Source organism: Schistocerca gregaria, chromosome 8, assembly GCF_023897955.1.
Source record: "Schistocerca gregaria isolate iqSchGreg1 chromosome 8, iqSchGreg1.2, whole genome shotgun sequence".
NCBI classification, from domain to species: domain Eukaryota; kingdom Metazoa; phylum Arthropoda; class Insecta; order Orthoptera; family Acrididae; genus Schistocerca; species Schistocerca gregaria.
In genome coordinates this window covers 332,570,716-332,589,562 of record NC_064927.1, presented here as the reverse complement: position 1 = coordinate 332,589,562, position 18,847 = coordinate 332,570,716, and the positions used below count along the sequence as shown (strand labels likewise).

Genomic DNA, 18,847 nt, shown 5'->3' with positions numbered 1-18,847 from the left:
TGGCGCATTAAGTAGCGATTCTTTCCAAGAATTGAATTCCAACTGTGCTTGTTCGTCCCAGTTCCAAATAGTATTTTTTCCAGTGAAAGAGCAAAGTTTTGGTGTAACTAGAATTTGCATATTCAGAAAAAGACGGTAAAAATTTACGATACCTAGAAAACTGCGGACCTGTCTTTTTGTGGATGGAACTGGAATGGCTGTGATTGCTTCTAACTTTTCAGAATCCGGCTGAATGCCTCCAGAAGAAATAATATGTCCCAAAAACCTCACCTTTGACCTACCGAATTCAGACTTTTCCAAGTTAACTGTAATTCCAGATTCTGCAAAAATACGTAACAAACTGTTGAGGATGCGATTATGTTGTTCCCATGAGGCTTCTGATATTAGAATATCGTCCACATATAAGGTGATGTGACGTTTTGAGAAATCAGGTAATATGGAATTTAGCCCGCGAATGAACCCTGCCGAAGAAATGTTCAAACCAAAAGGAAGTTTCCGAAATTGATAACAAACGCCGAAACAAAGAAAATCTGTGTATTTTCTACATTCTGGATGAAGTTCGATCTGATAAAAGCTGGATCTGAGATCGATATAAGACAACACTTTTAAACAATTAAAATTTTGCAGAAGTTCGTTTGTGGCCTTTCTGTTTCAGGAATGATGATAGTATTGATTTGTCTCGAATCTAAGACAAGCTTGATCGATCCATTTTTCTTCTCAACAACATGTAATGGGTTGTTGTATGAGTTTAGTGCAGGCTCAATAATGCCCTCGTTAAGAATAGATTGTATTTCTGTTCTAACACGGTCGCTATAATACGCCGAAATTACGTATGGTCTAACACAAAATTTAGTATGCTCACGAACACGAAATTGGTATTGAAATCCCTTCATTGTTCCTGTTTTGTGAGTACAAACTGTGGGATGTGCTTGTAAAATCTCCAAAAGGTCTTGCCTATCAGTGTCATTACAATTCTCAGTTTTTTGAATTTTATTCTGAATTAACTAATTAGAATCAAATATGTCGTCGATATCATCCCTGTCAGTACTTGCAGAGTGATTGTTAGTGTCTAGTTCCGTAGAAAATTCCGAACTGTTGTCTACCAGAAGGTAAATCCGATTAATTTCCTCGTCATGGTTTGAGAGCCCATCTTCAAATTTCAAAGCTATCGAATGAGCTTTCTCTAAACTTATTTCAGCATTGTGAAAGTTTAAGATTTCTTTGTATTCATTCAAAAAGTCTACTCCCAATATAATTTCCGTCGACAATAAAGGAAACAATAAGAATGTTCATAGAGAGATGTGGCTTTGACAAGAGAATTCTAAGTTGGTTTGCTGGCGTACATCTACACTTTTGCAAAGATTGCACCTTGTAATTTAATCTTACTTACCGGACGTGTGGGGCAATCGTTCGATTTGTTGCATTTGCTAAAGGCTGTTTCACTAATTACTGAAATGGGACTGCCAGAGTCAAGTATTGCAGTAAATTTTACGTCATTTACTGTAATGTGAATTACAGGATATGCAATGTTGTTAAGTTTTACGTCGTGTTCCTTGAGTAAGATGTCCCTAATGTCTTCCATTTTTACGTAACTACTAGCTACGGCAGCTGCGTCGTCAGTTTCATACGTACGTTTTGTGGCTGCCAGCGGTATGAGTCATTGCCTGTTGTCTCTTTGTTGGCGCTCGTCGTTAATGGGATTTGGAGACCTAACTTCTACAAATTCACTTTGTCGAGAGTGCCCTGCTCTGTTTGAATCCCGCCAGTTCTGCTGCAATTCAGGTCTGTCGTTACGATCATATCGTCTGTCGTCATGTCGGTAGATTCCATAGTTTCATTCTTGTCGGTCACGTGGTGGAGAATTTCTCCCTGAATCGTAACTGCGCGCTGGACCGTTGCGTCTAAAGTTATTCTGTCTCCCCTGATAATATTTATTTTGGTTCCCATATAGTCTGTTTCTCTGATTGTCTCTGTGTTAATCACTACCACGGAGATGTGATCTTGCCCTGTAATTATTACCACTCTGCCAACGGGTCTCATACGGATGGTGTCTGTTTTGGTCACGATTTGTGTTGTGAGAATAGCCTTGTCTCCAGTTATTATTTCTGTTATTGCGGAATTGTGACGGATGTGACCTGTAAGTGTTGTGTAGCTGTTTTCAAGTTCCGCGATTGTCAGTGAGAATTTCCAATTCTTGTAACAGTCCGTGAAAAGCTTCAATGTCATCTTTGCAACGTCCTGCCAAAATAATATGTCGTAAATGTTCAGGTAGTTTGATTAAGCAAATGCGGATGAGTTCTGAGGGGCTGTGTGGGTTTGACAGGTACTGATTCTTGTGCAACATGTCTTCAAAATATTTCACAAGCCTGGAAAATTCAGATTGTTCGAAATGTTTCATCATTATGATGCCATGTTTTAGTCGGTCTTGTGTGGCTTGAGACCAATATGCTGAGAGGAAGGCATCGTAAAATTCTCCGTCACTGTGGCAATCGTGAATGACTGATCGCATTCTTACAGCTGGTTCATTCTCTAAGTAGCCACACATAAATTAAAATCTGTGTTCTAATGACCAGTTGGGAGGAAAACAATGAGAGAATTGATGAAGCCACGCTTGTGGATGAATGTCGTTGCCAGAATTCTTAAATGTTTTGTATTTACGTGTACTAATGAACAGCTTATAGTCAAAATCATCATGTCGCACATCGCTCATTGTTACTTCGTTTCGGCGGTTCCACCTCAAAATTCAATGCGCCTTGCCAATTTCTTTCATAATTTCCGAAGTGTCCAGTGTTATTGTTTTGTGGTTGTTCTGTATTTCTATGTCCCTCTTCCCGTATTGGAGCGCGAGTGTCCTCTGAAATACGTAATTCTTGTATTACCTGTGTCAGCTGATCTTGTACTTCCCGGATTTCTCTTTGGTGTTGCGTATTAATTTGATTCTGATTTTGTTTGAATTTCCTAATTTGTTCGCACTCTTCTGTGTCATTAAAGACTACAGGTTTTGTGTCTTTTAGATTATCATCTACCTTCGTAGAAAAATTATTTAGCTGATCCGAAAGTTCAACTACTTTCTCTGATAATGAACTAATTTCCTCCATGTGTCTTTCTGAACCAGTTTTCAGAGTATCTACTGTGTCCTTTAAGTTTTCTTGAGTTTTTTCAGGTTGCGTAACCGAATCGGTAGATCCAACTGAGTCCATTTTAGCTTGCAACGTCTCATGGTTTTCATGAACAATAGTTTGCAGTTCTTTTATGGCTGCTTCGTGATTCTGTAATGCATTTTCATGCCGCGAAAAAATAGGTTGAAAATGCTCACAAATTTGTGTTTTTACGTCATTACAGACTTTTTGACATTTTGATTCGATTTTAGGCAACTCAGTAGTTAAATCTTCACGTGTTTGTTGAAGCGTATGTTCCACTGAGTCTAACTTTTGAAGATTTTGTCCCATTTGTTTCTGATTTTGTTCAAGCGTTGTGTCCAACATTTGAAGATTTTGCTGTGTTTGTCTCTGATTTTGTTTCATTTGTTGCATTAATTGCAATAATAATGTATTAGTGTCTGGAATCTATTCCTCTATGCTTTTCGGCAGTGCATTTGCACCGGCAACATTCACATTTTGAGAAGCAAAAAATGTGTCTTTACTTATTTGAAAAAACGGTGAGGACGCAAAACCTGAATGTACAGTATTTGCAAGATTGTATCCTATCATTTCGGATTCCAGACGCGAGCTGTTGCCGACCGATCGATCGATAATGCTTCCCTGTTCACTAATTGTTTCACTGTCTACACCATTGTTTACAGCCCGCTCCATTTCCCTATGTACAATTACCAAATTACTACTTTGAACATTAGTTAATTCATTGCTCTGGGGCGCTAACACACTGCTTTCGTCTTCACTGTCGTTTCTCAGTTTACTTTGGAGCTTTGTATCACGTTTTTCACACGCCATTATTGTCACAATATTTCACACAATAACACAGAAAAGCACAATTTGAAGAGCAAACACACTAACATAGCACTGAAAATAATATCTAGTTAATTGCAAGCGCAGCTGCGATTACTTGCTGCAAATCTACATATGTGCACACAACTGTTTTACTGTACAACAACGAAAAACTACAACTACAAAGGAAATTCTCTCTATAATTACGCGCTAACAATAAACAAAAGCTACACTAATTACACAAACTACAAGAAAAAATCAGAAGATTCCAGTGAGGTATCTTTGGCTAAGGGTCAACATATGAAACGTCCCCTTAGAAAAATTATACAAGGCAGTGCTTAAACTGACGCACAATATTTTTAGCGCAACGCAATATGAGTTTCGAAAATCTCTACAAAAAATGGCTCTGACTAACATTAACCTATACGTTTCACAAATCGCTTACCTCACAAAAATCTTGGTTACTCTAACTACTGCAATACAGCGAGCGCCACTACTGCCAGCTAAATAAAAGATTCAAACTACGGAAGGCGCTATCTACTGATAGGGATACTTAGCAAATGAAAGATTTTAATAGAGAACAAACAATGTATTTACCTTAATATCATCAAAAGTTATAACATATATAGCAGTTCATGACATCCAGTCTTACATATTTGAAAACTCCGCCAATTCGCTCCCCACATCCACCACTGCTGGCGTCTCACCTCCAACTGCCCAACGCTATGCGCTGTTAGCATCCAGCTGCGCAACACTACAATGGCAGACAACAATGCTAACTAGCCACAGACTGCTCACAGCACAGCCAGTGATTTTTCATACAGAGCGCTACGTGGCGTTACCAATAAGAAAACCTAAACAGCTTACTTACAACATCAAGTGTGTTGCACATTACAATTGTGTTACAAGAAGTTACAGGTTATATAACTGTATGTTTTGTTTTCGTTTATAGCGTTAGAATTCTTTTATTATAACCTATACAAACAATCTGGTTACTATTTCAGAATGTCTCGATAACCAAACTACCGTACTGTAAAATGGTAGCTTCACTTTTAAAACTCTCTGTAATGTAAAGGTACCTAATTTGGTGATACTGCCAGTAATTATCTAAGTAATTTGCAGATTAGACATACATTCCTGTGGAAAATACTTATGCGATCTAGGTTTATATGTCTACGTTGTAGTAACAGTATTTTTATAGCATTAGGATTCATTACGATGGAGTTAAGGATATAAAAAGTGAAATACAACAGTGAAACCCGGCTTTGTTGGTAAGGATCGCCAACTTGGCGATATGGTCTTAATTTGGAGAAACGGTAACATACGTTTTAACTAAGACGAAATTATTTATATAGCTTTCAACTTCAATGTACACAATGAGAAGGATCATAATGAACGAAGAATATTGGCTACAATTGTGTACTTACAATAAAGACCAAGCTTTATAAAAATAACTTCAGTTCAGATGCAAAGTGAATTTTTCAGATTCAAAATTAATATTAATTTTAGAAAAAGAAATGAATAACATTAATATAACAGCAGATTTTAAATTACGACCTTTTCCTGTCCAAACAAATATCATTCACGCATTAGTGAAACTGCAGAGATCACACTCGTAAGTATGTCCCACTACAGATTCGCTTCTGCAGAATTCCTGAATCAGAATGGGCATCGAACCCATTTTCTTGCATTTTTTTCTGTTTCATTCGTTGAATGTTGACATTCACATATGCCACAAGTGCAGTCGCCATCATTGGAAAATACTATTGTCTAGCTTCTGGTTTCTTTGTTCCAGAAGCTGCTGTAGAACGCGAAACCGTACTTTCTTTTCCTCTGCCAGTTCGTGGGCTACTTAATACCAGAGTTTTTGGTTCATATCTCCTTATGAGCCTAGTTTTTGGGTCAACAGTCCCTTCTCTTGTCATCCTCCTTTGTACATTTCTTACTACTGTTCTGGGTACTATTACCCGGACACGATCTGGTTGCTGGAGTCCGTGGCATTCCGGTAGGACCGGCCTACGATCTTCCATTTGATGATCAGCCTGCATCAGAAATTGATAGGTTTCGGATAAGGACACTCAGTGCGCTTGGATGTAGCCAGATTTCCTCGGGGAAAGACATTTTGATCCAAGCATATTATTCCATGGGACTTGAAGATATTTCCTATGTTTATCTCAGACAAATCATTTACAAAACGTATCCGGAAGATGGATATTTCTTTTCTTTGGCTTCTCTGTTGGGTTTTTTTCCATATGATCACTTATTTCATTTCTCCAATCACTCTTAAATTCCTTGTAAACGCTGTCGTCCAAAGGACGTGTATACTTAGAGAAGGGAGTTTCAGTAAGCAGATATAATTCTTCTAATAATTTCCGGGTATGCAGCCGGATCCCGTCGACATTCTGCCACGATATTTCGGCCCAGAGACGTCCGGCCATCATCAGGTGAGTACACAACTACTGAAGAGCCCAGGTGCAGTCGCGGTATTTATACCGATTCTCGTGCACGTGTTGACATGCGCGGCATAGCCGAGTTGTACGTGCTGCCCTCGGTGGTGAAAGTAAAAGATCATCTAGTCATTGAGTATCGAATGACGCTGTCTATTCCGCTGTGAATGTACGAACAGGCAAAGTGCGAAGTTTAGCCAACTCGTAACAAGAAAGCCGCAAGAAGCTATCTCTGTACGATCCGTGGTGAACCTTACGGAGAAATCATTTGACGATGCGACGATGTCAGTGCTTGCGAAAGGTTTAAACTTCGCCCCTACTCCTGTTTCACTGCCTTTAACGGATTTCATCAGTTCCATTGAGGAAGCCATTAGACGTCTCCCTGCGGATAATGCAGACGAAATTCGACGTGAATCTTGCCGAACGTTGCTGAAATGTGCGCCACAACGGAGTAACATCTCGCCAGCTGAAAGAGCTGCTCTCTGCAGCCTCAGAGAAGATACTAGCACAGTCGTACTGCCTGCGGATAAGGGTAACGCCACAGTTCTTCTGACAAGGGAAGCCTACAACGAGAAGATATATTGTCAGCTAAATGATTCCACGTACCGCAGAATTGAAAAGGACCCAACAAGCCGAATATCAAGGAAAACTGCTACCCTTTTGAACGACTGTTCTCTACCTGAACAAATTATCAAGAGATTGAGACCACACAATGCAGTACCACCAAGACTCTACGGTCTTCCCAAGATACACAAGGATGGTGCCCCACTACGATTAATAGTGAGTAATATTGGTGCTGCCACCTATTCTACAGCAAAATATCTGGCCTCACTACTAAAGCCGTATGTGGGTAAGTGTTGCCACCATATACGTAATTCCGAGGATTTTGTCAGTCGCTTGAAGGAAGTTAAGCTTAGCAGCTCGGATTTATTAGTCAGCTTTGATGTGGTCTCACTGTTTACCAAAGTGCCTTTAATGGAATCGTTACATCTTATTGGTAACTTATTCAGTGCAGAAATGACGGCCTTGTTTGAACATATACTCTCCTCAACGTACTTTCTATTCAATGACGAATTCTTTGAACAAACAGAAGGCGTCGCCATGGGGAGCCCTTTGTCCCCTGTGGTAGCTAATCTCTTTATGGAGGACTTTGAGGAGAAAGCACTTGAGTCTGCTGTCTTAAAGCCTACGGTCTTCTGGCGGTACGTAGATGATACTTTTGTTGTATGGCCTCATGGCAGACAGGAACTGGAGAAATTCCTTCATCATTTAAACTCTTTACATGAGAACATCAAATTCACGATGGAGATTGAAAAAGATGGCACTTTACCATTTCTAGACGTGCTAGTATGCCGTAAAAATGATGGGTCATTAGGACATTCTGTGTACAGGAAACCGACTCACACAGATATGTATCTCCAAGGGTCAAGCTGCCACCACCCAGCACAAACAGCCGGTGTTCTCAGTACCTTAATACATCGAGCGCATGTAATATCGGACGATGAAAACCTCCACGCAGAATTAGAACACTTGGAGAAGGTTTTTAAGGAGAATGGCTACACTTCACGCCAAATAAGAAAGGCCATGCGCAACTGTCATAACAAGAAGCAGCGCACTGAGGACGCTGATGACGACTTTAAATCAACTGCGTTTCTTCCATACGCCGGGAATGTGTCGTCGAAAATAGGCCGACTACTGAAGAAGAATAAAATCAAGGTTATCTTCCGTCCACCAGCAAAGTACCGGGCCCTGGTTGGATCCGTTAAAGACGATTTACAACTGAAGAAAGCAGGCGTCTACAAAATTCCCTGTGAATGTGGCTCTGCATATATTGGCCAGACGACAAGAACTGTCCATGAACGATGTACAGAACATGAAAGATACACCCGTCTGCGGCAACCGTCAAAATCGGCAGTAGCAGAGCACTGTATTTCAATGGGACATTCAATGGAATACAATGGAACAAAAATTTTAGCTCCGGTTTCTGGATTTTGGGATTCCGTAATCAAGGAATCAGTGGAAATACGTCTTGCCGATAATCTTATAAATCGTGACAACGGCTTTCAACTGGATAAAACTTGGAATCCTGTTATTAAAATTATACATTCACAGCGGAATAGACAGCGTCATTCGATACTCAATGACTAGATGATCTTTTACTTTCACCACCGAGGGCAGCACGTACAACTCGGCTATGCCGCGCATGTCAACACGTGCACGAGAATCGGTATAAATACCGCGACTGCACCTGGGCTCTTCAGTAGTTGTGTACTCACCTGATGATGGCCGGACGTCTCTGGGCCGAAATATCGTGGCAGAATGTCGACGGGATCCGGCTGCATACCCGGAAATTATTAGAAGAACAAATACGCCGGGAAAGTTTCAGAAGTCACAGATATAATTCTGACTAGCAAGCTGGAGCACTTGAAGAGGAATATGTGATCCATGCGAATACATTAGCAGCAGCACAGTTCTTGTTCTGTTACATTGTTTCCATCTTAAAGTAAAAGATAAAATTATTCAGCCATACCTACGATGGTGATGTCACCTACATTACTGATAGGCAGTATAAAAATATTTTTACCATAAAAGCTTAGTTCTGTGCACGCATTAACGTAGAAGAATGGAAAACTCTAGGTAACAAATTAAACATAAATTATGATTATTTTGAATTTATAGCTTTACGATTAGTTCATGAACATGCTTGACAGACTTGAATTTTTTTCACTAAAATGATAAACCGGTGCAAGAGTAACTATGAAGTAAGCAGTAAGTCTGTAGTTCACTTAAGTTTCGGTAAGGTTTTGAGAGCAGGATAACTTGACCAATTTCGTTTACATCAGCATCTACTTAAGAAAAAAAATTAAGTATAAATTTACCAACAGAAAGTAATATTATTGGTCTGATACCAGGTGCTGTTCTTTCACAGTTGCTACAATACACTAACAATGCTAAAACCGTAGTCCTGCCTGATCGCCACAAAGAAATGTTCTGCGCCATCTTTAATCGGTGATTCAAACTAGTTGAGTAACTCCTAAGTTAACGAGATACAAAATTAAATATATCACTAACATAGAGGTATCACGCAATAAGCTTTCCTCACCCAGTTTCATTACTTTATGTTTTAACTTTTCTAACAAATGTATCATTACAACTAGATGTATCCGTACATGTTATGGTGCTACAATTCAACCTTAAAAGTAACGCCAGTACCAACACATTGTGCTACACACTTGAGGAAAATCATCTCAAAATCTAAATATACTTAATGTAGGGTAATGAACATTTTCAAATACATTTACCTAGGTAACATATTCGTGTCATTAACACTGTAAGATCACATTTTAATGTGAGCGGAGATTAGGCATCGCAAATATGAAATACTGGCACGTTAATAACCGGTGTAACCGCCAGACTGTTCAAAAAAAAAGCATGAAAACGTGAACTCATTGTGTATTGCAGGTATCGGGTATCACTTTGTGGGACTGGTACCTATGGCTGTTGTTTTAGTCGGTCAATACGAGGACGGTTAATGCTAGTTGTGGATGACGCTACAGTTGCTGTCCGCTGATGCCCATATGTGCTCTATTAGAGACAGGTCTATTGCACGATACCCTGTTGACCACATTGAGTTGCAACAGCAGTATGTGAGCAAGGGTTATCCTGTTGAAAAACGCGCCATGGAATGTTGTTCTTGAATGGAAGCACAACAGATCGAATCAAGAGACCCACGTAAAGATTTGGTGTCAGGTTGCGTGGGCCAACCACAAGAGTAGTTACGCTATTGCAGGAAATCACTCTCCAGACCATAACTCGACTGGCCTCCACTTAAACAGCAGACGACCATCACTGGCACCGACGTAGAACCACCTTTCATCATAAAAAAACACAACACACCTTCCCCCTGCCCTCCAATGAGTTCTCGCTTGACACCACTGAAGTCTCAAATGACTGCGGATTGGGGTCGGTGGAATCCACTTTGTAGGACGTCCAGCTCGGAGCTGTCTTTGAAGTAACCGATTTTTAGCAGGTCATTATGTTACTGTGGCGCAGTCTGCTCCTGAAATTGCTGCTGCATTGCCAGTACGATGCTCCTACAATGGCTACATTCCTACCAAGTCTTTCTGCAATGTCGCAGATTTGACATTCAGCTTTTCATAGCCCTGTTACACGACCCCTCTCAAGCTCGGTGAGATGCTGATAATGACATCTTTGGCACCTTAAAGACATTCTTGACTAACACCAACCCACTATGTCTAATCTCAAAGGTGACTAACGCTCGCGACCATAACAGAGTGTATTTATAGCAAACCTGATCTGCATACTCAAGTCGTCCCTACTAGTGCCACTCCTATTTGACTGGCACAGAATTTTAAGACATCATCTTTCAGGTGTAGAAACATGCCTACCAGCTTTCGTTTATGTCACAGCACCGTCGTGGTACTGTGACTTTTTTTGCCGTCACCGTAGAATCGTGCAGATTTCTTTGTATCTTCTTATTTGTAACGATGGACACCAGATGGCCCCCAAAGCTAGCAACAGACCTCCTGCATTTTAGGTACTCTGATACGTTTACAAATGGCACGGATGAATAATGGATTTCATTTCATTTTATTCTTGTTTTAAACCTTAATATATATTGTAAAATCACCTTAGAAAAAATTAGAAATTACAGTGTAGGAAAACCTCTTACGTTATTTCATTTTCAAACAGCTGAGCAAAATTGAACGTACTCAGACATTTCTCTGTTTACTTATTCAGATCATCACTAAACCGACACACAAAATTTTTAGCGCAACTCAATATGACTTTCAATAACCCCTACAATAGAATGGCCTCGACTAACAATAACCCATGCCCTTCATGAATCACTTATCTCACAAAAATCTTCGTTACTCGAACTACTGCAATAGAGAGAGCTCAAATACTGCAAGCTAAATAAAAGATTCTAGCTACTGAAGGCACTAACTACTGATAGGTATAGTTAGGAAATGAAAGAGTTTGATAGAGAACAAACAATGTAACAATGTATTTACCTTCATAATGTTCAAAGTCATATATATATATATATATATATATATCTCCCGGTGTGGGGTTGTTAGTACCCCCATCGGGCGCCTCCCCGGGTGGCGGATACGAGAAAGCTTCCTAGATATAGGTGGTACTGGGGAAATGAAATACCCAGGGCGGACCAAAAACCAATAAACCCAGTGGAGTCTGTTCGGCATCTGGCGGCCAGTGGCCAGCGTCTGTTCCTTTAGTTGAGGCGGCTGCACAAAATCTTCTCGAACTAAAAAATCGAGTCGTATACCTGTGGTCTCAACAGAGATCACCACAAAAACTAAAATTCAACTTCAACGCATGATGGAAAAGACGACCACAGAGTTACTACCCCAAGCACCAGTCGATAGACTGGATTCACCTGATCATCGGATTCTGGGGGATCAGGGACACCATGCGGAGAAGAATCGGAGCTTCTCAAAAACTCTCCACACTCTCAAAACGAAACGTAAAAATTTTATTGGTACAATTAATGTGAACACCCTCACTAAAACAGGCAAATTAAAGCAACTTACCGACGCGATGGGAAAATTTAACCTGAAAATCACTGCACTGCAAGAGACAAGATTCACAATGAAGGACACTTTAACACAGAGAATTACAGGAACTACAAGGGCAAACCTGCCATAAAAGTAACAGACAAACTATCACTTTTCGGAACATGATTCGCCGTACACACTTCCGTACTCGACTTAGTTATTGACTTCACGTCTCCCAATGAAAGAGTATCCCTGTTATCGGTAAAATCAGCTAATAAAGCATACACTCTGATCAATGTGCACGCCCCCACAAATCACCACAATAACATCTACCCTGAAACAGTGGACAATTTCTTGCAAACACTAGAAGAAACAACAAATAAAGTACCTAGGCATCATGTGAAAATCTTAGTAGGCGATTTTAACGCACTATTATGGAAGGAAAAAGAATTCTGAGATACCACTGGACCCCACACCAAACACAAACGTACCAACAAGAATGGTGAAAAACTAATCGACTTTGGACTTAAGATAATGAGTACTCAGTTTCAAAAACCTGCACATAAATTAACCACATGGAGTTCACCCAGTCTTAGACAGCGTGAATACCTAATAGATCATGTCGCAATTTCCAAAGAAAACATAAAAAATTCAAAACATCAGAACCCGCAAAGGTGTCTTTTAATCAGATCATCATCTTCTCCAAATAAAAACAAAATTCCAACCCAACAGAATGCTAAAAAGGCCACCCAAAAGTACCAAACCAGATCCGGAATATCTGCAACTCAACAAAGAAAAAAATCATCATTCAAATTAATCAGGAAAAATCAGACTACAAGAAACTAACAGAGAAAATTCAGGAAGCCCTCAAATTAGGACAACCCCGTCGCAACAGGAAACATCGCTGATGGAATTCAACCTGTGATGAGGCAGAATAACTGCATGGAAAAAATTTAGCAGTCACAAAACTGAAGAAAACTAGGAGAACTTTCTTAAAACCCAAAAACAGACCTCAAAATTAATTACAAAAGAAAAACGGGGATTTGACAACAGACTCTCTGAAATCCAGCACGATTTCATCAAAAATAATAGAAGAAATTTTTATAAGATTTTCAGAGAAAACTTACAGGGATACCAAGCGCCTAGTTTGTTCTTCAATAAACCAACACGAAAAATAACTGCAAAATCTTAGCCCAATATTTCAGTTCCCTCCTCAACTGCGAACAACCCCAAGAAAAACTTGTCTTCTCCAGTATTCACACACCCAGACTCACATGCCCTGGATCTTGGATAAATTATGGAGATAGTCAAGCAGCTGAAAAATAACAAAGCACCAGGAGAAGACGGGATCATTGCTGAGTTCTGGAAGCTAAACGATCCTATACTTATGCAGAAATTACACCATATAATGTCAGACATATGGATAACGGAGCAGATAACAGAGGACTGGAAATGCGCTCTAATTCACCAGCTACACAAAAAGGGCGACACGACAGACATGAACAATTACAGAGGAATTTCCCTGCTCCCAGTCGCTTACAAAATCCTTTCCAAAACGCTTTTAAACAGGATAGAATTGCAAGCAGATACACTAATTGGTGAATACCAGGCCGGAATCAGAAAAGGACGCTCATGTGCGGAACAGATCTGGTGCTCAAAGACAATATTACAAATGAGGAAATGCAGAAACACAGTAGGTACATTCATCGACTTCAGGAAAGCATATGATTCAGTGGACCGTGGGCCCCTGTTTAAAATCATGGAAGAATTTGGGATCGACGAAAAATCACAGAACAGACACTTACAGGAACAATGGCCAAAGTGAAATTCATGGGCGAAGTATCAGAACACTTCGAAATCAAATCTGGACGGCCTATCCCCAATCTTTTTCAATATAGTTCTAGAAAAAATAATCAGGGAATGGGAACCTCACGTAAAGGATATCCAAATTGGTATCAAGAAAGAGAACGGAATTAAAGGCAAGTACCTTGCTTTCGTTGACGATATTGCAATTATCACCAATAACAGAACAGAAGCGATTCACGCAGTGGAAAAACTACATGAAATTTCACAAACAAGACTACAGATATCTTACGAAAAAATCCAATTATGGAAAAGCAGCTAGAAAATAAATCCCCTTTAATAACAAAATATGGTAAAACTGCACAAGTCTGCCATTTTAAATACCTCGGAGAAGCAATACAGTCCTCAGGATTAAACCGAATAGCCAATGAACAAAGAATCACCAAGTTCCAGAAGGTCTACAAGCTAACATGGACGCATTACAACAAGAAGTGCATTTCGGAGACGCAAAATTAAGGCACTATACAACAGTGATTTCCAGAAGCAATATATGCAGCTGAAACAATGGTGATTGATGGTCATTCAAAAATTAAGGAAATAGAAAAGCAGGAAAGAAAATTTCTCCTGAAAATTTACTGTCCAATCAACAAAAATGGCATTTGGATGAAGAGGCCACAAAACGAACTCTACAGAAAGATCAACATATCAACAGATGAAATCAGAAAGCGCCGAGCCAAATTTTATACACACATCTACAGGATGGATGACTCCAGAACAGCAACGAAATTATTCAGTATTATAACAAGGAGTAAATGTGGCACAGAATGGCTGAAAGAAGACCAGAGGGATCTACAGCAGATCAACATAAGAAAATCTCGAAGGTCGCACCGACTGCCGGCATAAAATCACATGTGTGAAGTTTGGGGAAAAAACTTCGCGTCAGCCTGGTAAAGAATGGACAGAGGAACGGAAGAAGGAGCATTCTGAGAGGATGAGGAGGTTTTGGGAAGCAAAGAAGAAAAACATCCGAAGATGAAATTATGAATTCAAGTTCAATCGCTCTCCTAAAGGGGAACAATCGTTATAATAGTAATATACAAATCTCAATTCGTGACCTCCATCTATACAAATTTCCTTTTTCTGGCGGACACGTCCAGATCGTCCGCTTATAGTAACCTCTCAAAACTCTGGCATCTCTTTCTTCACATCAACCACTGCTGGCGGCTCACGTCCAACTGCCAAACGCTACGCGCTGTTCACATCCAACTGCCCAACACTACACAAGCGAATATTCCAACAATGAGTCCACCCAGCCATAGACAACAAACAGCAATGTCTCTCTCTCTCTCTCTCTCTCTCTCTCTCACACACACACACACACATACACACAATGACTTTGGAACATTATTAATGTAAATACATTGTTTGTTCTCTATCAATATCTTTCATTTCCTAACTATGCATATCAGTAGTTAATGCCTTCAATAGTTGGAATTTTTTACTTAGCTGGCAGTAATGGTGCTCGCTGTATTGCACTAGTTCGAGTAACGAAGATTTTTGTGAGGTAAGTCGTTCGTAAAAGGTACAGGTTATTGCTAGTCAGAGCCATTGTTTTCTAGGGATTATTGAAAGTCACAATACGTTACGCTAAAAAAATTGTGAGTCAGTTTAGTAATGATCGGAATAAGGAAGCAGAGAATAGTCTGAGTACGTTCAGTTGTGCTCAGCTGTTTGAAAATTTTAATTTTTTCTAAGGGGACGTTACAATATACAGCGTACACAGTTCATAAAATGAAACAATTGAAACCGAGGATGGAAAGTACTTTCCGCCGTCTCTGATTAGATCCATGATGCTAAGGAAGTGCGTTCCGGAAGCAAACATCGCCGCAGTCTTATTACCGATATCGCAGACTTCACGGCACATGTCAGGGTCACGTTTCTCACCAAACTTGTTTATCGATCTTTGCAGCTCGATGTCGACAGCGCTGAACTCGATCGCCGCGGTGGTGCTGGAGGACTTCGTGAAGACGTTCTTCGGCCCAGACTGTCTCACCCAGCGCCAAACAAACATACTTCTGAAGACCACTGTAGTCGTTTTCGGAGTCATCTGCACTGTGCTCGTTTTTGTTGTTGAGAAACTCGGCACTGTCCTACAGGTGAGTAAACAATAACAAATGTAATATCACCTTGAACTGCAGGCCACTTTTTATTTTTTTTAGTAGTAATGTAAACCATAACAGACGTAATACTAACTTGAACAACATCTGAACACAAACCACTTGGTTCGAAAGCGGTAACAGCGCTGTTTGTATAAATAAGTAGCATTAAAACAGTGGCTGGCTGCTGTTTCCTTGTTTGTAAGAATCGGCTTCTACCTTGTACGCAGCCACTGTCTCAAAAATATCAGTTACCGGTGAAATAGCATGAAGAAAGTTTTTGCCCCATGGAACATTAAACAGAAAAACAACATAGCAGTTTTCTCTAGTAGTGCTGTAGTCAACCCAAGCAATTTTTCATGTATCTTTTTGAATTTTGGAACTTCGGAGAGAAGTTCAGCTTAGCAGAAAGACATTTCTCCATACACTAACGCATGACCGAAAGATTTTCTCCATAGTCTGGCACGTGGATCACACATAAGAACATGTAACAGAGTACCGAGAACACAACAGCAGTGGAAACACGTTTTTGATATAATGATATTTAGAACGTTTTACATGTCCACCCTTCATTTTTTCAGAATGTTGCCACCACAGTTTTCTCCTACTGTTTCTTCCCTCCTCGGCTGTCTTTAGCGCTACGGTACTGTTCCCTGATATTTTAATACATGTAAGCCAATAGGAAAAAGAAATTGAGGTTGCGTTAGATAACGATTAGACTGGGTGCAGGAAATGTAAAGGCACCAGAGAGACAATTCTGAGGTTGCGGTTTACAACGAGGCAAGACTAAAGGAAAATCAAGACACGTCCGTAGGATTTTTTGACCTGGGAAAGGCGATCGGCAATGTATTACGATGCAAGATGTTCGAAATACTGATAAAAATTGTGGTAAGCTATAGCGAGAGACGGGTAGTATACAATAAGTACATCAGCCAATAGGGAATAACAAGAGCGGACGACCAAGAATGAAGTGTTCGGATTAGAAAGAGTGTAAGACAGGGATGTAGTCTTTAGCCCCTGCTGTTCAATGTGAACATCAAAGAAGCAATGATGGAAATAAAAGAATGGAATTAAAATTCAGGATGAAAGGATGGTAACGATAGAATTCACTTATGGACTTGCTATCCTCAGTGAAAGTGAAGAAGAATTGCATGATCTGCTGAATGGAATGAACAGTCTAATGAGTACAAAATACAGATTGACAGTAAATCGAAGAAAGACGAAAGTAATGAGGAGTATCATAAATGAGAACAGCGAGAAACTATTGGGACTGATGGTCACGAAATAGATGAAGTTAAGGAATTCTACTACCTAGGCAGCAAAGTAACCAATAACGGATGGAACAAGGAAGACATCAAAAGCAGAATAGCAATGAAAAAACGGCCATTCCTGGCCAAGAGAAGTCTACTGTTGTGAAACGTAGCCCTTAATTGAGGAAGACATTTCTGAGGAAGTACATTTGGGGCCAGCATTGTATGGTAGTGAGATATGGACTGTGGGAAGACCGCAACAGACGAGACTCGAAGCATTTGAGATGTGGTGCTACAGACGAAATTTGAATATTAGGTGGAATGATAAGGTAAGGAATAAGGATGTTCTGTGCGGTATCGGAGAAGAAATGAATATCTGGAACATACTGACAAGGAAAAGGGACAGGATGACAGGACATCAGTTAAGACATCAGGGAATGACTTCCGTGGTAGATGGCAAAAACTGTAAAGGAAGAAAGAGACTGCAATAGATGCAGGAAATAATTGAGAGCGTAAGTTGAAAGTCCTATTCTGAGACGAAGAAATAGGAGCAGGAGAGGAAATCGTAGCGTGCTGCATCAAACCACTCAGAAGACTCATAACTAAAAGAAGATTATAGTATCTCTCAGTATCATCACTCCTCTCCATACATTTCCTGCCTTACCTGTTCTGCAGACAATCTCTTTCCTTCTTACATTATCAGTCCAATTAGCTTTCAACCTCAAACACCACATGTCAGACAGTTGAATTCTCTTCTTTTCCGGTTTTCCCTCAGTTCATTATTCACTTCCGTACATGGTGCCTTCGAAAGGGCATGGCCGACTTCCTCCCCCACCCTTCCCTAATTCGATGGGACCGATGACCTTGCTGTTTGGTCCCTCCCCTAAATCCACCAACCAACCTTACTTCTATGATATTTCCCTATAGTTTATAACTATTTTTGTAATATAGTGATATTGGTAAGATTGCTACAATAGCCTGACGCCCTGTGCACGCCATTGTACATAATGTATTAAATGTCTATGTCCGTCGGGGGATCACATAAAATTAAACTTTCAGTGAATGGCTAAACAAAGCAATAAACTGTCATTCAATCAGAATAATATCAGACATTTCCTCGCATAACGTAATCCTTATTTGTATTTAACAGTTACTGAGACTCTACTGCATAGCATTCAGATTGTGCTGCTATTACTAATCTTAATCTTAGAGCGCAGTATTTTGAAATTCATGCTGTTTGCTGAGCGCATAGTCTTATGGTGCAGTGGCGAGGAGCGAATTTAATCTAATGGTACGTTTCAAGTGTGCCACACATGACAATTGTGTTAGAAGATTTTACATTTTATATAGCATGATGACTTTTTTTCAGTGGTTTACGTTGTCGACTATGAGGTGATAAGAGAGTAAAGCAATGTGATTGGCTCAAACAAGCTGTAACATCTCTTGTGTCTCATGTCCTGTGGGAATGTGACAGTATCGATAGTGATCCATCTGTCGGTCCCAGATTTCAGTCTCTATGGACCCTTTGCTTGCTATTCGGGTTAAACGTATTTAAATCTATTTCTAGATGTTCACATGGTACGTTATGCCAGGGTAAGTAATAATAATGTAACCATTATAATCCTGCAATTTCCTCCGCATATCCATATAACTCAGTACATAGTTTTGGAATTAGAATATAGGCTGACCGAATAATCAGAGCTCATT

General features: G+C 40.0%; 1 protein-coding gene across 2 annotated transcripts in view; it reads left to right on the top strand.

The window, feature by feature from the left end:
• The window catches only part of LOC126284566 (sodium-coupled monocarboxylate transporter 1-like), a 420,449-nt gene that overhangs the window by 333,743 nt on the left and 67,859 nt on the right, over nt 1-18,847 (top strand). The window contains exon 11 of one of the 2 annotated variants that reach the window (XM_049983577.1): nt 15,704-15,890. The exons of the other annotated variant lie outside the window; for it this stretch is intronic. Within the exon in view, the coding sequence (XP_049839534.1) occupies nt 15,704-15,890 (187 nt within the window). The remainder of the gene's footprint in view (nt 1-15,703; nt 15,891-18,847) is intronic. 2 annotated transcript variants of the gene reach the window in all.